The following is a 23,805-nucleotide window of genomic DNA, read 5'->3' as shown; positions in this document are numbered from 1 at the left end:
TCATTTGAAGTAGTAGTTTCTGAACTAAACTAGAAACAAAATTATTTTCAAATGTTAGCATCCTTGTGAATTAAAGAGCAGGCCAGGAAAAATGGTTTTGGTCTTATGTGTTCTTTTCAGAATGTGTAGGCAGCCTTCTTGTCTGTTATTTTGTGAGAAGATGTTTGGAAAATAGATGTTTTCCAGAAGAGCCACCTCCCTCTGATGGAAGCTGGTTCACTGCAGAGCCCTGGCAGGTGTCTCCTCCCCACACAGCTGCGGCACTGACACTCATTTGCTCAGTAGGATAGAATGTTATTCAGGGGCCATTTTAAACTAGGCTAACAGCTCTTTGAGGTGGCAGGCAAGCCACCAGTGTTAAACATCCTTAGGGTCACACTTTAATTAGCTCAACTGTCCCTCCTTGGTCTTGTGTCTAACCCAAGTGGTTAAAGGTTTGTTTTGTCTTGTTCTTTTTACCTAAAAGTTTAGGATTAGATTTTAAACCGGCCTGAGCCTGGTTATTATTTGTGGCCTGTTGATATCAGGAAGTCTGTGAAACCATTGCAGGCCGAGAGTGAAGGAACACAAGCCCGCTCAAGAACAATGCAGGCCTGGCCACTTCATAGGCTGTTGAATGAAGCCAGTGCTGATCATGCAGCCCATCAGCTAGACTGAGCCTCTTCAGGTCTCCAGAGAATACCAATTACTGATGACTGTCATCCCATAAAAACCATCACTTTGGAGAAAGACCACAGTGGGATCTGAGTCACCCATTCACCGGAGTGCGACTGTTGCCAGATAACTCAGAGCAGGCTCTTAATGGAGTTTTATTCCTTTTTAATCAGTTCTGCCCAGAAGCAGTTTTATATTCAGTGCTCCTTGGCTGTTTTCACAAGGTGCAATTTAAAAGGGTAGTTACCCATCAAGCAGGCATGAGTCACACTTTTCCCTGTGGAATTTTAAACTCATTTCCGTTCCCCCCACCCCAATCAGTGGCTTTAAATCCTCTGTCCTTGGGAAAGCTAGAATGCTAAGTAATGCTTGGTACCAAACGCCAAAGTTAATTCCATGCTTTTGCCTGGGCTGTGAAGGAAGCAAAAAGCAGCCTCCAGAGGTCTGGAAGCAACTGGCAACTTCCACGTCTTCCCCACGTGCATTGCCATATATTGTATAAACTAGCATTCGCCTTGGTGTTTTTCATTTGAACAGACCTGTGTTACAAAAACACTGTTAAGATTCAGAACATGGACAGCTTGTCGTGTAATTCCAACAACCAAGAGGCAGAAGCAGAAAGATCTCAAATTTGAGGCCAGCCTGGGCTTCTTAGCAAGACCCTGTGAAAGCAGATAGATTTCTGTCACCAGAGTTACTTTCTTTTCCTCCAGAAAATCCTCACTTTCACTTCCCAGAATCGGCAATTCTGATAGTGTTTGTATTTTTTCATCCACCATACATGAATTAAACACATTGTAGAACTTCACATAATGGAGCTATTAACCATCTAGTCTCCTGTGGAGGGCTTCTTTCACTGACTGTTGTTGAGGTTCACCAGTGTTGTTAGGTGAGTCCATGATTAAGCAGTATTCTGCTGGGTACACAGACCACAGTTGTGTATGGACCACAGTTTGTGTACCCATCCTTCTGTTTGTGGACATGGGCTGCTTGTTATTGCAGCTTGTTATTAATAAAACTCTGACCACTTTTGTACAAGTCTTTTTATGGTTGAACGCATGTAATTCTCTTGGGTAGTAACGAGAATTGCTAGGCTTGTTAGTGTTTCATGAGAAATGGCCAGGCATTTTTCTGGAATGGTTGTTCTGTTTGTACTCCTAGCACTCATGGGCGAGCGCTTGATGGTTCTGCATCCCTACCAGAGCATGCTGCTGTCAGTCCTTTTAATTTTAGCCCTTCTGGTGGGTGTGTAATGGCATCTATTGTGGTTTTAATTTGCATTTTCCTGATGACTAATGTCATTGAACACTTGAGTATATGCTTGTGCTGTCTGATTGTATTTCCTTTGTGAAGTGTTTTCTATTTTTTCGTTGGACTGTTACATGTCCTTGATTCAAGAACCGGGTCTGTACCTTGACTGTTTATTCTGTTGATGATCTCTAAGGGCAGAATTAAGATGACCAATCTTTTTCTTTTTTACCATTGCTTTCTGTAGTGTAACTAATAAACCATCACATATTCCCAGGACGCAAGGTTAGTCTCCTGTGTTGTCTTCTAATTAAAATTTCAGACACACTAAAAATTTCAAGACACACTAAAAAGCTACAGTGCTCAAAACAATGTGATACTTACTGGTCTACAAACCAAAACAGACAACAACATTGCCCAGTGCGGCCCATGTTCATAGCCCTTTGAATTTTAACAAAGGATTTACATTTAGCTTTCTGATCCCCTTTGAATTAATTTTTATGTATACTGTGAGGTAGGAGTCAAGGCTTATTTTTTTTTTCCAGTATGGAGGCTGAAATGTTTTAAGATGATTTCTTTAAAAACTCATATTTCCTACTTGGAGTTTATGAATCTTTTGTTAAAATTCAAAGGGCTATGAACATGGGCCGCACTGGGCAATGCTGTTGTCTGTTTTGGTTTATAGACCAGTAAGTATCACATTGTTTTGAGCACTGTAGCTTTGTAGTGTGTCTTGAAGACAAACGATATACATCTTCCAACTTTGTGATTGATTTGCAAGACTGGTGTAGGTAGTCTGAGCTCTTTGCACATCTTTGTAAAATTGAGAATTAGCTGTTGCTGGCCAGCTTATCTTACAAAGTATGAAAAAGTTAGGATATTTTTAAATGACAGATAGGACACAAACTCTGGGAGAGAGTTCACTGTGGTCATTGTGAGCACAGCCTGGCTCATTTGTTTAGACTTCCTTTACTTTTCATCAGCAGTCTTCATTCAATAAAGGTATTTATTGGTTTTACTTTTTATGATTTATTATTTTTTTTAAAAGATTTATTTATTTATTTTATTATGAGTACACTGTAGCTGTCTTCGGACACACCAGAAGAGGGCATCCAATCTCTTTATGGATGGTTGTGAGCCACCATGTGGTTGCTGGGATTTGAACTCAGGACCTCTGGAAGAGCAGTCCGTGCTCTTAACCACTGAGCCATCTCTCCAGCCCATGATTTATTATTTTATTTGTATGTCTGTGTGCCTGCATTTATGTGTGTGCATGTGTGTGCAGGTGCCTGCAGAAGCCAGAAGAATATGTCAGATCTTTCTTCTGAAACTGGATTAAGGGTTGTTAGGAACTGAACTCAGGTCCTCTGCTAGAGCAGTATGTGCTTTTAACTGTTGACACATATTTCTAGCCCCTGGGTTATTCTTTTCTGATGACTTAAGTTGTAAAACCTTGGCCATCATTTTTCTTTTCTAATATAAATATTCAAAGTAGTAAGTTTCTTTTTAGGCTCCTTTTTTCTTTTTCTCTTTCATTCGTTTTTGAGATAGACTCTTACTATTTGGACCAGCCTGGCCTCGAACTCAGAGATCCACTTGCCCGTATTCTAGACATTTCTTTATGCAAATGCTGTGCATTTTCATGTTTTACATTTTACATTATTATTGTATTATATTTTAATTATTCAGTGTCAAGTTTTCCCTATTACCTTTTCTATTTCTTTTTCAATTCCAGGGATTGTATAAAAATTGCTTAATTTATGCATTTCAGAACAGTGAGTTTTTGTTTGATATCTTAATGATTTCTGATTTTATTTCATTTTATTTAGAGCACCTATTCAGTTCAACTTCAGTTTTGGTTTTGTTGTCTTTGTTTAATTAGTAGAGACTTGTTTTATGGCCAAGGTATATGCTCCCTCTTGATGAGTATGGTATGTATATTGGAAAGGAAGTAAATTCTGCTGTGTCTGATGCTTGTACAAATCAGCTGAGTGAATGTTAGCATTGCTCAGATGGTATATTAGTGAGCTGTCCAACACTATAGCACCTGACGTAGTCAGCTTAGACAGAAAAAGTCTGTTGTCCTTCCTCACAGTTTTGGAGGTTCTGGGCTATACTTTTAGAATGTGATAGGAAGACTATGGCAGAGCAAACCTGGCACCTCATGGTGGACTTGAAAGAAAAAGGGAGAGAGATAGATCACACAGCCCTTCACGGGCAGCCCTTGGTGACCTAACAGCATCCACTAGTCTCTTTATTTGATGTTAGTTCTGCCATAGAGCCTCATGTGCTTCCTGCCAATGCTGTATGCCTTTCCATTCACTTCCTTTCCAGCCTTATATGCTTTTATAGAGCAAGTGGACTTGTAGGCAGAAACCTACAACACTTGTCGGGGAGGGAGTGGGCACAATCACCCATCTTGATAATGTATGCCTTTTAATTGCAGTATTTAGTGTTGTTTGGTATAATTAGTGATAATTAGTTTATGTTGGTTGGATTTATGTCAACTAGTTTAGTCACATACACACCCCACGTTAATTTTCACTAACCAAGAATAATTTCACTGCATTTCTTTATAATACTGCATAGTTGGTTTTCTCTGCATCCCTTGATAGAGGACGTCTTAAGTATCTGATGGACAGTAGTGTATATCTGAAGGGTGTGAGGTAGAGACAGTGGGAATGGCTTTCGTTACATTTGCATACCAGGCTGGCTTCTGGCCAGCTCCTGCCTCCCTGATAGCTTGGAGAAAGGTTTTATTTCTAACGTGAGACTCTCCTTTCCTTCCACTCTGCCCCCAGTCCACTCTCGCTGTGAACAGTTCTGACACCATATGTTTCTTAGAGAGCATGAGCTTCTTACATGGCTGTTACCTTGGTGGCCTGTGAGAAATGTGTTGTTCAGAGGTTCCCTGTAGCCTTCCTAAGGCAATCCTCTAGCTCTGATAAAGAGCAGTAGCCCTAGCAGGAAAATTGATTTCAAGTCCTGCCTCTATCTGTTAGAAGTTGAAACAGCTCCTCTCTGCCCCAGAACTTAAAAGACTGAAATCCCAAAAGGTAAGGTGTCAGCTGTGGTACTGAGGAAAGGCACACTTGTTAGGTAAGGTGTCAGCTGTGGTACTGAGGAAAGGCACACTTGTTAGGTAAGGTGTCAGCTGTGGTACTGAGGAAAGGCATACTTGTTAGGTAAGGTGTCAGCTGTGGTACTGAGGAAAGGCACACTTGTTAAGTAGCTGCTGACAGCATGGAGGGAGGATTATGTAGCAGACCCTGAAATGCTCAGATTAAGTAGCATCTTGTGTACATGTATTAGCATATGAAAAAGAATAGTTATGTAGATACCTTTACATCTCTTAAACGAGGCAGGAGATTTACTAAGATATTGGACTTCACATAGCAACAACAAAATCACCGTAAGATTCAATACTCAGTTGTTTTTAATGTTCAGATTTGGTAAGAATTTCCACTTCATTGCTTTTCAGATGAAAATACAATTCTGAAAGGAAAATCAAAAATACTCTTTTCTTTTGTTTTTCAAGACAGGGTTTCTCTGTGTAGCCCTGGCTGTCCTGGAACTTGTTCTGTAAACCAGGCTGGCCTTGAACTCAGATATCCAACTGCCTCTGCCTCCCAAGTGCTGGAGTTAAATGCATGTGCCACCAATGGCTTTTTAAACTGTGAGTTATTTTCCCTTTCTCCACGGTTCCCCAGGGGAAAGACATGTTTGAGGTGGAGTTAAATTTTTGAGAGTAAGATTTGCCTCTGTGTCCTGTCTTTGTTTTGATTTACAAGGTGATGGTGTCATGCTTGTGGCAGCCTCCTCGGCGTGCCTCCATGGGTGTGATGCTCTGTAACAGACAGATCAGTTCATAGGTTTTCCCTTTCCTCCGGCCAGACTCCCATTGCTGCTGTTGCCAAATCACTTGTTTTTCTCAATGATGGAGCTGTCACTGTGCCCAGGCTCTCTTGCCTAAGGCCACTGCTTTTGAGAAATACCAGTTAATAGCACAGTTTGTGGTACATGTTAGAATCTGGATTCTAGGATGTTTTCAGGTACTTTTTGAACTTTACTCAGAGCTTTCTATCTTCTGTCCTTCATACATCTTTATATAATTTCCTGTAAAGTCCTTGTTCACAGTGGTTTCTACTTCTTTTAATTTTAGAAAGTTCTCTGAAGTCCAATAACTGCCATTAAAAGCAGATGAATTGGGTTTATCATGTGATGTTATGTACTTCCTGTCCTCCATGAGAACATTATGGAAAGGTACGAAGAAGAATGGTTACAGTTAGGTTAGAAATGTGCAGACAGACAGAAGTCTGGTGTCCAGAGCTGAGAGTCTAAATAGCATGGTAAATAAACAGACCCACCTTCAACTCCTTTAGCCTTTTTTACTGTGTCCCAGAGCAAGATGCCTGTTCCCGTTGAGCTCCAGAGTCTTCGTGTGGTAAATGAAATGATAGGACACCCCTCTGTTAATAGTCAGTGACCCAGTGTCAGTTACAGTGTCCTCCATCACTGAGTTCCTGCCACTCACTTCACCAGTGCCCTGACAGATGATATGACCTTGGGCCAGCAGTAAGGCCAACATCTCAGAGAATTTAAATCCAAGGTAGTCCTTACTATCCTGTGTCTTGACTTAGTGAGTGACCAAAAAAAAATGATCTCTAGTTTTGCACATTCCTAGAAGCTGGGCATCTGAGGTTTTACCTGAATGATCCCTGCTGCCTACATTATGCCCCTTACCTCCCCCCTACCCCTTGTTGTTGTGTTTAAAATGGCTCTGTGATGCAGTGAGAAATAAGTAATGCAGATGGTTTTTGCTTATGTGAAATTGGTTGCTAGGAATTGAGAAATAGCATTTCACAGTTGAAATCACTGTCTTTAAGAAGATTATGGCTGCAGCCAACTGTGTGACAGATAATGATAACGGGAATGGGAGGAGGAGGAGGCGCTGGTGCGGGCGTGTCGGCTCTTTGAAGTGCGGGTACCGTTGTTACCATCATTTGGCAGATGAAGATACCAAGGCCAGAGAGGTTAATAGAATTACTTTCTGCCTGGTGAGGAAGTAGGAGAGCTGGGATTTGAACTTACAGTATCTGACTCTAGAGCCCACACACTTAGTTAGCTGTCTCATCCTGGGAAAACTAAGAGAAGGCAGGCTAGGAAGAAGTGACCCCAGGTGTGTAATTTTACTTCTGCTCTGCAGGTATTCCGAGAGAAGCCTCACAAAGTGTATTGGAATTACGATTGAGACCAGACCTGATTATTGCATGAAGCGGCACTTAAGTGACATGCTGACTTACGGCTGTACGAGGCTGGAGATTGGAGTGCAGAGTGTCTATGAAGATGTGGCCAGAGACACCAACAGGTGAGATGCTGGCGAGTGCTCTCCTCTGTCCCCACTGGCTCTTCTTTCTTCCTTGAGCCCAGTCTCAGAGAAAGGTTTGCGATCTTAGCTTTCTAACTCTCTTCTTCCACCCATGCTCTCAGGCCATCTGCCCATGCCTTCATTTTCAGTATAGTCACCTGACAGTCTCTTCCACCTAGAAATGTATCATTGAGTCATACAGGGAAGCTTGGTCTGTGAGGAAACTTGTAAATAACTGCTCCCCTTGGCCAAAGAGCAAAGAAATGAGGATTCAATTAGCAGCAGACACTACTGACCCAAAATGGCAAAGGGCACTCACATGATCAGAATTGTAAAGGGGAGCTAAGGAAACACACTAGTCCATACATAGAAGCAGCCTAGAGCAATGGCAGGGCCAGGACTTTGTCCTTTAAGTAACAGAGATCTGTTGAATATTTTTAAGCACAGGGAAAAATCTAATAGGTATTATACCTACAAAAAAGGAATCTCAGAGCAAAGAGAACTCTGGTAGGAAAGTCTCATCCAAGGAGGCTGCCTGGAAAGTGTAGCACAGCCTGTGCTAGAAGATCCTGGTGGGGATGTTCAGAGACACGTCCTGAAAAAGTAACAGCTAAGCTGAGCCTGAAAGGAGATGCCTCGTTACTTGTGCTCGCTGGAGGAAATCTGTTTGAGGACAGGAGCACATGACAGGCAGAAGGTTGGATTATGCGGGGCCTGGGAAGTCAGCCACAAGATTCTGGGCTTTAATCAAGAGGCAGGCTGGGAGCTAAGATAGGAGCATGCCTGCATATAATAAGTGAGAGCCCCTTTGTTCCAATATGGGAGGCGGTTTAAAAGGGGGTAAGGAGACAGCCTCTCCCCACAGCTGTGGGAGTAATTTAAGCAAGAATCCCTTGAGTCCTAGAAAGCAGTGAATGTTGTTTGCTGACTCCTGGGAAGCAAGTCCTGGAGAGAATGGGAAGTGGGAGCTTTGGAGGGAAGAGAGGCTTCACTTTGTAGACACTAAATGTTACATGCTTGTGGAACTAAAGGTAAGGTTTAGAGCAGGGCTAGCCTATGTGACAGGACAGCTGAGGAAATGACTGTTTCTTTGTAATTTAATTTGTATAGCTGCATGTGCATAGTTGTGACCATTTTGTACAGTAACTTTCAAGTAGAATAATTGAGTACAGAATTCAGAAGGAAGTCCGAGCCTCAACCAGAACTTTAGATGTCACTGGTGAAAACTAATTAGAAAAAGAAATGGGGCCATGGGCGCAAGTGTGGCATCGAGGGGGAATATGATGGAGCCCATGGCTTCTGAGACCTTCCTGTGCTACGTTGAAGGATCTTGGTTGTAGAAGGAATTGTTACAAGGCTTCAAGTTTTAGTTGCGCCCAGTTGTAATCAAGGCCTGTTTTCTACTCAGATGTAGCTGGACTGTGCATGTTACAAGGCCTGATCAGACCCCTGTGCCAGCCAAACCTTTCTCTGATGGACCTTTTGTCATACTAGTAATATCTGCTTTGTGTTGTAGTTTTTTCCCTCTTTTCCCTCTTTTCCCTCTTTCTACCAGCATTTCATACTTCTGAAAGAAGTGATAGTCAAATCAGAGCTCCTTCATGATTCGTTGTTGTTGTTGTTGTTGTTGTTGTTGCTGCCCAGTTTAGCCCCAAACCTGGTAAGGACCCAAGGATGATCTTTAATTCTTAATCTTCCTGCCTCCACTTCTTAAGTGCTCAGACTATAAGTAGATATCAGCGTGCCTGGCTTCTGCATGGTCCTTGTTTATCAGGTTCTGCATCGATCAGCTGAGTTTACTGGCGGTGCTGAGCCCTGTTGTCTGGGTACACAGTGCCCCTCGTTACCTCCAGGCCTTTGAGCAGGTTCATAAGAGATTTCTGAACAGTGTCTTTGAAGCTATAATTTTCCTCCAGGTCTCCCTAGAGCTGTGTGACAGTGACTTCTGTTCCCAGCCAAGTAGCTCTTGTTCTCATAGATTGTTTTCCTCTTCCTCCTCCTCTTCCTCCCATGTGTTAGCTTGATTGTCCGTTTATCTGTCTAATAGGTAATGCATTTTCTCCCTCAGGGGCCACACTGTGAAAGCAGTGTGTGAATCATTCCACCTGGCCAAAGATTCTGGTTTCAAAGTGGTGGCGCATATGATGCCTGACCTGCCGAACGTGGGACTGGAGAGAGATATAGAGCAGTTTATTGTAAGTGTGACCTTGAGCCCGTGGACCCCGAGCGCCTCAGCACACTTCCCATACCTCCCTGCTCTGTGTGTTCACTGTTGTGTTCTCCATTCTTAAAGCTATAAAGCCTTCTTTCAAAATACTCAAAACACAGTAAAGAGTAGTCACCCACCTCCCCATTGTCAGACAAAAATTATATTTTAATACATTCTTTTCAGCTTTAAAATGCCTAGGCTTGGGACTGGAGAGGTATCTCAACGTTTTAAGAGCACCAACTATTCTTCCCAAGGACCTGGGTTCTATTACCAGCACCCACATGGTGGTTTATGACCATCCATTACTCTAGTGCCAGGGGATCCACCACCTTCTGGCCTTGTTGGACACTAGGCACACATATGGTGCACAACCATACATGTAGGCAAACATTTATATACATACATATAAATAAATTTTAAATTATGAAATGCTTCATGTCTTAGTTAGGGTTTTTTTTTGCTGTGAACAGACACCATGACCAAGACAACTCTTAAAAAGGACAACATTTAATTGGGCCTGGCTTATAGGTTCAGAGATTCAGTCCGTTATCATCATGGCAGGAAGCATGGCAGTGTCCAGACAGACATGGTGCTGGTGGAGCTGAGAGTTCTACATCTTATTCTGAAGGCAAACTGGGGAAGACTGTCTCTTCCAGGCAGCTAGGGAGAAGGGTCTCAAAGCCCACCCCCACAGTGACACACTTCCTCCAACAAGACCACACCTACTCCAACAAGGACATACCTCCTAATAGTGCCACTCCCTGGGACAAGCATATTCAACCCACCACACTTAGGCTTTGAGGAACTGAGGCATGTAACACAGGCACAGGCACAGTCACAGTCACATGTGGATGATGTAGGTTTTTCTTGATGGAGCTTTTTTACTTAATAACAAGCATTTATTATATAACAAGATAATATTTTCACATGGTGGCAGATGGCATAGATAAGGTACAGGGCCCATCAGTTGGGATGCTGGCTTTTCCTGTCCTCAACCTTTGTGGCCAAAGTTCTAAAGTGCAGTGTCCCCAGAGGAAGGCCAGCACAGGGAGCAGAGACAAGTGCCTCCATGTGCAGACTTGGATCTGCTGTCCACTGTTACTCCATGTCTGCTCCACTCTGCCTGCTTCCTGGCCTTTTTATATGTGAGCTTTGTGAGACTGGTGTGATGGTCTGGCCTTCATCAGCCTCTTTTTGTTTTGTTTTTTGGGTGTTTTGGGTTTTGGTTTTGGTTTTGGTTTTTCGAGACAGGGTTTCTCTGTGTAGCCCTGGCTGTCCTGGAACTCACTCTGTAGACCAGGCTGGCCTCGAACTCAGAAATCCGCCTGCCTCTACCTCCCAAGTGCTAGGGTTAAAGGCATTCGACACCACTGCCTGGCCTTCATCAGCCTCTTAATTTGCAGCTTTCTTCCCTTTCAAAGCTGGGTGCCAGTCTTCATCTGTTTTCTGTTTTCCAGTCGTGGTTGCCATCCCCCTCCCCCTCCAGTCTCCTTTCTTGTTCATTGTTCTAAGTTTATACTGCTGTGAAAATGTCCTGTTTTGCCTCCTGATTTTAGAGGAAAAGGAAGAAACCCATATTTTAGTTCTCCATGTTTAATCATGGATACAGGACCAGTTCAGTTTAGCTTCATCCTTACAAAAGGAATGTATCAGACCCTGTGTCTCCTGTAACCAGAACTTTTCTGACATCATGTACTCTGTAGATTCAGGTTAGGCAGAGAAGGGCTTGCCTACATGCTCTTTTGTGGGTGTCTAGAATATTTATTAAAGACTTAATAACTCTATAAATGTTACAATGGAAATCACACAATTACAAAAGAATGTCTTTAAGACCACATGGTGCAACAAGAATACAGCATTCAAGAAGGTGACAGTCAATGAAATCTAAAACCTACGGTTACATTTGTTTGAAAAGCAAGTTAAACAATGGAAAGTTTGTGAGAATAACGTAGTCTGAGATTTTAAAGCATGATTTAAAATTTCCAGAGCACTGCTGGCTGGCTAGATCCTGATGGGGGTGCAGGGGTGGGAAGGACGGCACTTTGTGAACCCCCCTCTACCCACTACAATGGTACACAATCAAGATTAGAGTCGGCACTATGGAAAGTCCTAGAAAGGACAAAGCCTGGTGTCTCTCTGCCGCCTTCCTGATAAAGAAGCAGCCACTGGGAGTGTAAGATAGAAGAGGTCTGTTTCAGAATAGATGAGCTAGGTGAATCCTTCAGTGTCCAGATAACAAATTGGATTGTGTAGCCCATGTCAGAAAGGGTGCCAGTTGGCCCAAGGATGATGGTGACATCCTGAGACCAGCAAGCTTTCCCTGTAAAGGGCTCTATTGTAAACACTGTAGGGATTTGTTTGTTTGTTGTCCCTTTGTTTACATTATAAGTTTTGATGGGACTTATTTAAATGGTTTTTTCCCCCACAGTTTTTCAAAAGTTTAAACAATCATGTCTGTTATTAAAAGATGTTGTAGTCTGGAAGGAAGTAGGGTAACATTTCTAAAGCGTAGTGCTCCATATGAGACTGGCAGCCACAGGCAGGACTGTACAGGAGGGCTGTGTAGTGCAGGATAGATTGGGGCTACAGAACAGTGGCAGCTTGTCCCCGTGTACATTTCTTGACAGAAGGGACAGACAGCTCCAGGCCTGCTGCAGGTGGAAAGAAGCCAGCATAGGAGTCCCCTGTAGGATAGAACTAAGGGAGTGGTAATTTTTGGTTCTCTGTCTGTAGGAATTTTTTGAGAACCCTGCTTTTCGTCCTGATGGTTTGAAGCTCTACCCTACCCTAGTGATCCGTGGAACTGGTCTGTATGAGCTGTGGAAATCAGGAAGATACAGAAGCTATTCTCCCAGTGACCTGATTGAGCTGGTAGCTCGGATCCTAGCCCTTGTGCCCCCATGGACTCGTGTGTACCGGGTGCAAAGGTATGTGTTACCTTTTCAGTCCCCCAACTAGCTCTCTAAAGGGATGGTCTGGTTTCATATCAAACATTTTGAACTCTGTTTTAAAATTGAAAGTAGAAATCAGGAATGCCATGTGTAGGAAATGGACACTAAAGACAGTGTGCCCGGGCCTCTTTGTCAGTATCTTATATTTATTCATTGTCCGTTTATCCATGAGCCAGGAAAGTAAGAACAACTTGAAAGCCTCCATGGGCAAAATCTAGGATAATTCAAACATCAAAATAAACATACTGGTGGCTGGGGAGGTGGTCAGTCAGAACTGTGCAAGCATGAGGGCCTGATTGTGAACTCTAAAACCCAGGTAAAGAAATCCCAGTGTGTTCACATATGCTTGTCATCCCAGCACTGGGGAGAGAAACAGACAAGTCCCAGGGGCTCAGTGACCAGCTAAGCTAGCCTGCTTGATGAGTTCTAAACCAGTGATAATCTCTGCCTAAAAAAGAGGTGGACACCACAAAGAAGAATTACACCAGAGATTGTTTTTTGCCCTCTACGTGCATGCACACATGCGTGCACAGGTATACACAAACACTACAGACAGGTGTGTGTGTGTGTGTGTGTGTGTGTGAATGTATGTGTGTGTATGTATGTATGTGTGTATGTATGTATGTATGGTAACAAATTATAACCACAGAACTGCAATGAATAAAGCAGGAATCCTTCAGTCCATATTGCTACTCTTAATTAGGTCAGTAATTTGTATGCTTCAGAAGCATAATATCAGCCATCCTCATTACACGCAGGTTCTGTATTTGCACATTTACCGACTAGAAAATCCTGTGACTCAAAATCTATCCTCATAGCACATTTGCCATAAATCATTCTCAGAATGGTGAACAATTTGGGTCGCTTATGCACGTCTTAGCTGAGGTCAAAACAATGCCTCTCCGCCTCTTTCCAGTCTGCACACTGTAAGCAAGTGTTCTCTTTGCACTCTACTTAATGCTGCATTTTCCAGATTTTTGTGAGCTGGTTAGAAATTAGCTCTTTAAAATGACCTCGAGACACAGTGCTTAAGTGCTGCCTATTGCCCTAAGTGCTGGAAGGCCGTGAAGTGGCTGATGGAGGGAGTAGCACGTGGTGGGAAGCTGTTATTGAGACAGCCCAAGAGAGAGCTGTTGGTTGTGAGTTCAGGGTGAATCAATCAATTACATATGTAAGCTGTCTTTAAACAGATTCCCAGAGTACAAGGTACTCACTGATGGTTGACAAAAAATCTTGCCAAGAGAGGCTCATGGAAACCTAACCCTGTGGGTTCTTCTGTAGGAGCAGTGATTCTGGCTCACTGCTTCATTGTCAGCTGTGACCTGAAAGAATATAATTACTGACTTACTGCTTACCTACCAAAGATCTAGAACTGACTAGATGGAGTTGACGCTTTCCCCACAATGTTCTCATCACAACATAGGAAAGAGTCATGCGGTGCAGAAGAAGCCTGGCCATAGGCTGGACTGAACATTGTCAGAAGCTGATGAAATGGGTGATGGCCACCTGCTGGGACTGACTGACACCACAGGGTTACCTCTGTGTCTTCTACCCAACATCTGTAACTAAGTTTAATCGTGAGCCAACATTAGGCAACCCCAGGTAGATACACACTCTAGAAAACAACTAGTGCCTCGTCGTTCAAAGTGTAGGGTTGGGGAGTTGTGTTTGATGGAGACAGGAACATGACAGCTACATAGAAGATTGGAGACCAGCTCCTTTTGCTTAAAGGACTTTGTTAGGACACTGGTGTGACTCAGTTGGGCTCAAAGAGCAACATCAGAGTGTTTGGTGGGTGGCAGTTCTGTGGTCGTGATAGAATCTGCCCATTTGGATGCTCAAAGTATCCTTAGTGCTGCTGCATCTTACTCACTTTTTACCTTCCATTGGTCAAGAACCATAGTTTTCTGAACTTTTTTTCTGTGGCTTAAAGATTATGTCCCAAAATGTGAATGAGTACAACAGGAAAGAAGAAAGCTACATGAGCATTGGCAGAGGCAAGAGGCCATATGTGTCTGGACTTGGACCGCCCAATCACAGAAGAGGCCAGTCCCACTCTCAGGAACCATGGTCTTCTAGTATAAAGGGGCTTATGAGGAAGAAGCCTCTGTGTTCTTACGCCTGTGGACAGTGAGTCAGGCAGCAGAGACACTTACAAGCGTCATGTCAGGGGCCTTAGGAAATAGTGTTGTGGGCCATTATCCTGCCCACACCAATAAGACAATAAGGACTTGAGGGGTGACAACCCCTATCTGAGGGAGAGGGCTGCCCTCTGCTTCCCAAACACCGGGGATGGCAAGGTTTTCAGAAGCTGTGGAGTCCTGATGCCCCAGTGAGTCCAAGGACAGCTGTTTGAAGAGAGCAAGTAGATGCCTGGTTTCACCTCAGTACCCTTGTGGTGTCAGGCTTCCATGCTCTGAGGCTGATAACTTGCCTGACTTCGAAGATAACCTTTTGATAAGTTTAATTCAAAGACTGTGTTTTCTATAATGCTTTCCATTCTTTCTTTTAAAATTATTTTTTATTTTGAAGGTTTTAAAATATAACTATAATAATTATGCAAGTTTTTATTAATAGAAGTTTTAGATTGTATAGCTTACCATGGTTTGGGTAAATATGGGGTAAATATTGAATTTCTTCAAGATAATTTTGTTTTATGTTTTTAGTTAGATATATTACTGAAATGTTAGTATGACTATATGCACTGAAATTTATATTTTTTATATTTTGCTACTTGCTTTGTGTGTGTGTGTGTGTGTGTGTGTGTCTGTCTGTCTGTCTGTCTGTCTGTCTAGACACATATACCTCTGCGTGAATATGTGGAGGTCAGAGGACAACTTTCAAGAATCACTTCTCTTTCCAGGAATCCAGCTCCAGACATCAGGCACTCTACCCACTGAGCCGTCTCATCATCCTACTGCTTGGTTTATACCCATTTTTATTTCCAGAACTTCTTTGTACATTTGGCTTTCTATGTCTCGGAGTTCTACATTCATGGCCTCAACCAACCCCAGATAAAAACTTCCCAGGTGGAAGCTACACTGAGCACACACCTTGCTATTATTCTGTAACCTCAGTGTAGAGCAGTGACTCCCCAGCATTTTCCTTATACCAGGGATGATGGGCCATCTGGAGATGATTTAAAGCATCATCTTGATGGAAACAAGCATTTTGTGGTACCTGCAGGTAATTCTGGAACTAGCCTCTCAGGTACTGAGGGCTGGTATGTACTGCATTTAAAAATGGCTCAAACTTAATATAGATTATAAATTACCATTTGTCCTCAATAATCACTGGAAATTTAGCCTCCGCTTGTACAATACTGAGGTAGTGTGTAAGATTGTATGTCCTGATTCGTGTGTACATAATGTGGTTTTTGCTGCAAAGTTAGTGCTTCACACATTGTCTGCAACCATGTAATGATATGCTTTGGCCACAGCAAGGTATATTTTAACTTTCAAGATGTATAATCCCTTCATATCTAGCCGCACAGTTCTCTGTCCACATGAAAGTGATAATGTTTAGAATTTACTTAAAATCTCTTTAGCATGTGTATTAACAAGGGCTGTTTACAAAATGTCCTTGTTTGGTGGGAATTCATCTTTACAGAACTGGTAAATATGACAGTATTTACGTGAAATAAGCCAGATACGGAGAACCAGATGCCACACTCTCTCATTAGTCTGTGGAATCTAAGCAGACTGACCTACAGGAGTATGAGGCCGAGCCAGCTGTGGTTCACTGGGGCTTCGCTCATCAGTCAAAACCAAATGCTGAGAAGGAGCGGGGCGGCTTCTCTGCTGATGCAGTGCAGTCACATATGTCAAGGAAGTGAGGGGAGCCTATAGCACTTGCCCAGCAAGTGGGGGCCTTGGTCCAATTCTAGCCCTACTGCCCCCCCAAACGGCAGTGGTGATAAGAAGAAAGGATTTTGAGTGTTCTTGTCACAAAGAATTGATATTATGGGGGATAGATTGCTAAATAATGTGGTAAACCTTCTACAATGTATTGCTATATCAGAACCTCACGCTGGGACCTATTTATATATAATTATTAAAAACTTACACATAATAATTAAAATATTTTAGATACAAAAAGTGACTAGGATCATTTTTAGAGCTATACTTTAAAGGCAGCACAACAGCCTCATTGCCATTTATCTTACACAGTAATTGGTCCCATTGCTAAGCAGACGTCGAGGTTGCTTCCAGGTTGTCTTACTCACTTTTCTGTCACTTTGATAATATACCCTGAAAGGGGGTGGGGAGGGTCTTAAAGGAAAACGTGGTTTGAACTCACAGTTCCAGGCTACAGTCTGTCATGTCAAGGAGCTCATAGCTGTAGAAGTTTAGGACGGCAAGCAGAACGTGATGAGGCTTATGCTCAGCTCACTTTCTCCTTTCCTGCAGTCCAGGCTCTCCCCCAGGAGCCCTTCACCTGTGCTGGGAGAGCATTCCAACCTCAGTTTTCTTAGTGAAAATCATCTTCCACAGGCATTCCCAGAGGCCTGTCTCCCGGTGGTTCTAGTCTAGATTTCCTGAAGTTGACAGTTGAAATTAACCATCACTCAGGTGTCTTTTCATCGCCACTCCTCCCCAACCCCACCACCTTTTTTTTTAAAGACAGAGTCTGTATTTAGCAGTAGCTGCCTTGGAACTCACAGAGATTCCCCTGCCTCTGCTTCTCAAGGGCTGTGATTAAAGGGGGTGTCCACCATGCCGGGCCCTCTTTATTCTAGTCTCGATTATAACATAATCTATATTGAAATTTCCACTTGTATTACAGTAATGCAATGTGTGGAAAGAATTACCTGTGGTAATGAGGGGATCTATATATCTTTTACCATTATTTTAATGTTTTAAAGTTCTTTTTGAAGAAAGAGAGCCATAAATGTGATGGGATTTGCAGTGCGTATGGACGAATTAATAAGGTTTTTTAAAGAGATGATGCCGGTTCATATAAATCATTGCTAATTTTATCACATCCTCTATAAAATTGATGCCTGTAACTGACTCTTTGTATGAGGGTCTGATTTGCATTTCCCATTAGTGGAGACTGCTCGTGCCTTACCTGATCATCACTTACGTTCTGTCTCACGTGACTTGTTTGTATTGAATTTACAAATCATGGGATCTAGATTACAACAATGGTGCTTATTGTGGAGCTAACTCCCCTCAAAAGTAATTCATAATTGTTTACTCATTTTGAATCCTCTTATCTGGGCAGACAGGAAACTAGGGAACTGATAGTTCCTACAGAGTGGGACACTCAGTACTAGACCATTCTGACAGCATCATTCCTGGTGTGAAATGTTATCCAGTGTGTTTAAAACCCTGAAATTACATTTTGAGGGGTATTAAAATTTATACTCAGATTGAGGTAGAATTTGTTATCTCTGAACCTCAAGAACTTGTATCAAGAACTGGATGATAAAACTTTAAATGAAAATGTAAATGAGCAACATAAACCTTATTACAGAGATACAGAAGATGGGCTGGAGAGATGGCTCAGCCACTAAGCAAACACACTGCTGTTGTGGAGGAACAGAGTTCTGATACCAACATTCCAATTTCAGGGAACCTGACACCCTATTGTGGCCTCCATGGGCACATGTACTTGGGGATACACAGAAATACACACATATACATAATTTAGAATAAACGAAATCTTTTTCAAATGTATAAAGGTTCAGAGGGAAGGCTAGGTTTTCAGCAGTTCTTGGTGGCCGAGACAAGTGGTATTTTACTCAGGGAGTGTCTTTTAGCTTCAGTCTTAAAGTTTTAGGTTAGTTCTACAGGTCAGAAGACTACTGCTGACCTAAGCATATCTTCAGTACCTCACTCTAATGTGGAGGCTGAGGATAGGGCTGATAGAAGGAAGCCCCTAGTGATGAAGAAAAGCCTACTCCTGGCACATTCTGTACTTAGACTGTTTCTCTTTGAACTCATAGTCAAGGGAAGTCACAGGTGTCCTTTTGTCCTGGTCCATTAGGGATTCTGCCTGTTTCTACAGTTGGCTGGCAAAGGTAAACTTCCTGGCTTTACACAGTGAAAAAGACTTAGACACTGTGTTTTAGGCACGTCTCTAAAAGGGACCATGTTAGAGAAGATAACGCAAGTGAAAGCTCCATATCTTGAGTTTTCCTTCTACTTTGCTGTCTTACTAAGAGATTACTTGATGTTTCCATTGGTTATTTCCTATACCCCGCCCCTCCCTGCTTCTAAACTTTTTAGCCTTCTGACAACTGAGAAAGAAGCATCGTCTTCCTGGGTGTTTTTATGAGGCACATCCTGCTGGAAGGTTCTATATTCTAGCCCTGAGGAGTGTAGTCAGTGATTAAGTGTAAAATTCTGTCCAGGCACATGATGGGCTCCGCATTAGAGCGCTGCTGCCCTTGGGCTATTTGACAGCTGTCTGCCTTGATATGATATTAAATCACTGTGAGACGTCAGACTAGGAATACCAATTTGCAACCAAAGCATGCTTCTGACACATGAGAAACTTCAGACAGAAGCTGCTCTAAACAGCTTGGAAAGGTTTTTGATGAGCAAATTGTAAATATTAGTACCTCTAATCTTGAAATATTACCCATTAAGCCAGTATTCACATGTATAATCTCTCTTCGTGCCAGGAAAAAGACTAGATTGAATGACTTAGAGAAACCTAAAAGGAAATTTTACTCCTGTCTCCTTGAGGCAACAAGGTCAAGCTCTTAGTGGCTGCTCCAAGTTCTGAACATCCAGAGAGGTGTAACCTGACTGAATGAGGAGTTGAGCTCCATCGTGCAGTACATCTCTGTGGTAGAAGATGCCTAGCCAGTGCAGAAATGTGTTCCTCAGATGCAGTGAAGGAGACTATCCCTGAGAGTTGCAGTTGCCACATTTTCTGTTCCTTAATGACCGAGAGCTTCCATCTGCTGTGCTCCAGGCATGTCACTACCAAAGACCGTTAAAGTCATGTTTCATTTTTATAGTGACAGAAATAAGTTTAGGACATTTATGAACTGGTGGCATCCTTGTAAGGTCCTGCATAGCCAGGGTCTCTCTGGTAATCAGAGGTCTCACAGGCCTAGCTTCTGTCTTACTACCCCACTGTCACATCTTCAAATAGTTAATAATTTTATAAGAGGCTATGTGTTCTTACTGTGTTATAGGTCCCACCAATCACATAGCAGCCTCCTGGTAAGTTATCCTATAGTTATTTTAACACAAACACAGGTAAAGCAAGGTCACAACCTGACCAGTTGAAGCCTAGCCCTGCTTTTCCTAGGAGTGATTACTCTAACTTTGTCTAGTTCATTGTTCATAGCAACCTTATAGGACTTAACTCGCATGAATAACAACGAGACAGGAAATATATTTGTTGGGTATTAAGTATTAGCATAGCCGCCACTGATCATCACAGGTTAATTTCAGACTAAGTACAACAGTGTTTGGAAATATATTTTTTAAGTTCTAAAATATTGAATATGTTCATGAGAATAGCCATATATCACTATCAGATTACTATAAAATATTTCAACATTTAAAAGGGGTACTTAGAAGACTTATATTTGGCTTATAGAAGCAGAAAGATTTAAGCAATGTATATATATTCCTTGCTAAATAATTTTTACTTTAATAACTATTGTGTGATTTTTATCTGATTATTAACCTTGAAACGTATATTGATTTTAAAATACTAAAATTCAAAAGTTAGGAATCGTTGTAGGAAACTGTATGTAAGCCATATGTGCTAACACATTAAAACATAGTCACAAGGTGAAACAAATTTCTTAGGTCACTCTCACTTTAAGCCTCCTAGTATGCTTCTCTTATAGTATTGCCATGGAAACCGTTGGGTTCCAGAGCCTGGTAGATATGTGAAATGTTTTTGTGCTCACTGATAGCCTTCTGGAGCGAGTACAGTACAACTCCTGACTTCAGCTTTTGACTGGCATCTCCTTGATGTCAGGCACTCTGCACTGTACCAGTGTAGAAGATAAGTCTCATTTCCGCATCCTTAGGCAAGCTGTTGTTCTCCTACAGCAGAGCCCCTTCTTTGGGGAAACGGGGGAGGGTCTGTGGAAACAGTTAAACCAGGCTTTTAACCTTCCTTGTTGGTGACTTTCAGCTACTGTGTAGCAGGGAAAGTCTTTGCAAAGTGGTTTCTGATTCACTATTGGATTTTTTCTCTCCATTGAGTTGAGGTTTATTTCTTTTAATTCTTGTTTCATTTAGTACAGTGTCTCATCAACCCCAGATTTTCCCTAATGGCTCCCAGCATTTGGGCAGATTCTGTGCTTTGTTCTCTACTGTGATTTCTATTACATGTGCTTCACAACCCCCCTGAGAGATGGGTAGAAGTGAGCTTTACAGATGGGACATCTGGAATACAGGGGTGCTCCAGCCTCTCCTCCTCTCATCCTTAGCATGCTCTGCCTCTGCCTTCTGCTCTGTAGCTTTGTAGTTTCTCATTGTTTTTAATTTTTAGAGTTCCACTACCATACTGCTATGGAGAATAGTTTACATTTTTCCACAGTTGATGTTTTTCTCCTACAGAGACATTCCAATGCCCCTGGTCAGCTCAGGAGTAGAGCATGGCAACCTTCGGGAGCTGGCATTTGCAAGAATGAAAGATCTTGGAATACAGGTATGGGTACATGTGGCTCCAGGCCAGGTATATTGTGAAGGAAAAAAGAATCTCCTTGCACTTATCCCCAGGCCTGTCACTCTCAGGCATTGCTGGTACCTGCTGGGTCAGAAAGCTTGTATGTGTTAGAGGTGTTCTGGGTAGCTTGCAGAAACTGAATGAGTGGTGACAAACACTGCTGCTGTCCCCTTGTCCCTTTGTCTTCTGATTTCTATAACCTGTTGCTTTATATTTACTAAGCAGCTTCTCTCTCCTAATAGAATGAAGGAAGCTATTAATTTAACAGTCTTTGAAGATAGTAGTGAGCCTGTAATAAAGCATTCTAGAAACTTCTTGGGACTTTTGACGAGATAAGCTAGCTGGAAGCTGTGTCTGGCCGGGGCACCAGGGATTAGACTCTGCCCTCAGAAACCAGTGCAGTCGATCCAGAGAGGGCAAGGGATCTGTTGGCTATGTTTTCAAGCATGGACCCATGACTGACTTTACACTTCCTCAAATTATCATGGAGGAAAAAATTTTAGAACATTGTCTAAAATGAAATGTTTGAATATTATTGAATTATTTGAATATTCAACAAAAATGCTATAATAATGAGATGTACTAGACAACATTTAGAGTTAATTAAGTGGCTGAGGCTGATGAACCATACCACACAGGAGATGTCTGCTCCCCGCTCTCCAGTATCCACCATCTCCGGCCTCCGAAGGACCCGCCCCTGGGGTCCAGCAGACCTGGCTACAGCAGTCTCCCTGTCTGTTGGTCATCTTTAACCTTGACCCCATCTAACCCTTGGTTGCCTTTGCTAAGTGGCCCAGGAATCAGTCCAAAGAGCAAAGTCCCATAGGCAGTCTCCTTACCAGAAAATAAGTAGATATCATCTCTGCCTTTAAAAATAAATCATGTTCTAGGAAAGACCAAAGAGAGGAAGCAGCAAGTACCAGTTGACTAAGAGCAAGTAACCTATAGCCACACACACATAGTCTCCTATATAGAACTGGGCTAGAAGATAGCATCTGCTCTTAGCAGATAAGCTATAGAAACCTATGGGCCTTCTTTGCTGTACAGGCCACATCTGCAGAGTATCTTGATGGGTGGATTTCCTGAAACATGGAACTTTGTTTTTGCAAAACTGAATAATGAACTCTTATACATACATTGTTAGTGAAATTGCTTCTGTGATACTGTTGATTTGTTTAACATGATCCTGTCTCTCTGGTAGAAAGTGTTAGAATCCAGAAAACATGTTCATGGTTTATTCTGTAGAGGAGGACTGTGCCAGAGGACATATCACTGGGTAATGCAGGGAATATCTTCCCTTCCTTCTTTCCTCCACAGTGTCTTTCTCTGAAAAGGAAACATCTTTGATATGTGTCTTTTGACATATTTAAAATGGTAAAACACTAAAAATAGTAATGTCATATGTAGATTTTAAAAACTTAAGAATTTGCTTTTACTCTTCCTGTGATTATGTTTTGGGACTGTATTTTCAATCATATTTTGGAGTTATGTTTTTCACAGTTAAGTCTCTTGGGCAAAACTGTTTTCTAACTTTCTAACTTAATATTGTTTATTTCCCAAGATTATATAAGGTCTCTTTGAATTCTAAATTCATTTTTGAAAGGAAAGTTGTATACCTTCACAAATTCTCATCATCAAATTTTATAAAGATGGCTTTTTAAAGTTTTAATTTTTCTGTTTCAGTGTAAGTTATGTTCAGACTTGATTTTGAGCCCAAGCTTTATTTTAAATGAACAATGAATGAGTCACTACTTTGATTTTATTGGCAGTGCCGAGATGTGAGAACCAGGGAGGTTGGAATCCAAGAAATTCATCACAGAGTGCGGCCATACCAGGTCAGTCTCCTTTAAATCTGCCCCAAGCCTGGACCCTACCTGCTTACCCCTAACTGAGTGAATAGCTCAGGGAAGAAAGTATTGAGTCAGGAAAGCGAGCCGTGAGAGTCACTAGGTTATGAAAGAGGCGGGTTAGAAAAACCAAGGCCCGGCCCCGTTGTTTTCACCAGCTCTGCGGTGCGGGAAGTGTTCTGAAGTGAAGCTGCTCCACATCACCCGAGTCTGTCTGCAGTGACTCTGGAGGACACAGGAGGGACTCAAGTTCTAGGCATTTGATTTGAATGCATTCAAGTATAAGTACCTGCTTATGACTAGTGGCTGCTTCCTGTGGACAGCCTTGCTGCTCTCGTCTATGTAACCTGCAAGTTCTTGTCCTAACTGGCTTTCCCACATCTTCAACACAGTGTCCTAGGGCATTCTAAGTAGTTTCACTTCCATACATCTGTAACAGCTAACTCCGAGAAGCATTTTCTGTGGAGCACAATTCTTGGGAATCCCATGTGAGAAAGGCTGGATTCTGTTCTTAGCATGAACTGTTGTTAAAGTAGACCTGACACAGTTAGTCATTTTGGCAAAGTTTTAGTATACCAAACATCAGGCTGAGGGGTTGTTTATTTTGCTTTGAGTATAATATACCCATGTATAGGTGTGTCTGTTACAGCCTTTCTAAATCTGTAGAGTTCTAAGTGTCCACTTCTTGCTCCATGCTAGTCATAAAACATCTGTACAGCAGGTTGAAGAGTCAGAATCTGCAGACTTCTACCACTCAAGTTCCCCGCCCATCTCTCTGTGGTAAACTGCTCTAGTAATTGACCTTGACATAGGCCTATTTCACAAGACACACACACACACACACACACACACACACACACACACACACACACACACACA

General features: G+C 42.2%; 1 protein-coding gene across 1 annotated transcript in view; it reads left to right on the top strand.

Moving 5' to 3' along the window:
* Positions 1 to 23,805, top strand: part of Elp3 (elongator acetyltransferase complex subunit 3) — a 60,940-nt gene that overhangs the window by 18,879 nt on the left and 18,256 nt on the right. The window contains exons 8-12 of the mRNA XM_028758824.1: positions 7,109 to 7,270; positions 9,339 to 9,465; positions 12,213 to 12,406; positions 20,971 to 21,061; positions 22,849 to 22,914. Coding sequence (XP_028614657.1) covers positions 7,109 to 7,270; positions 9,339 to 9,465; positions 12,213 to 12,406; positions 20,971 to 21,061; positions 22,849 to 22,914 — 640 coding nt within the window. The remainder of the gene's footprint in view (positions 1 to 7,108; positions 7,271 to 9,338; positions 9,466 to 12,212; positions 12,407 to 20,970; positions 21,062 to 22,848; positions 22,915 to 23,805) is intronic.

Source organism: Grammomys surdaster, unplaced genomic scaffold (genome assembly GCF_004785775.1).
Source record: "Grammomys surdaster isolate TR1022 unplaced genomic scaffold, NIH_TR_1.0 126219, whole genome shotgun sequence".
Taxonomy (NCBI): Eukaryota; Metazoa; Chordata; class Mammalia; order Rodentia; family Muridae; genus Grammomys; species Grammomys surdaster.
Note: the sequence above shows the minus strand (reverse complement) of the source record. Positions and strands in the feature narration are given on the sequence as shown.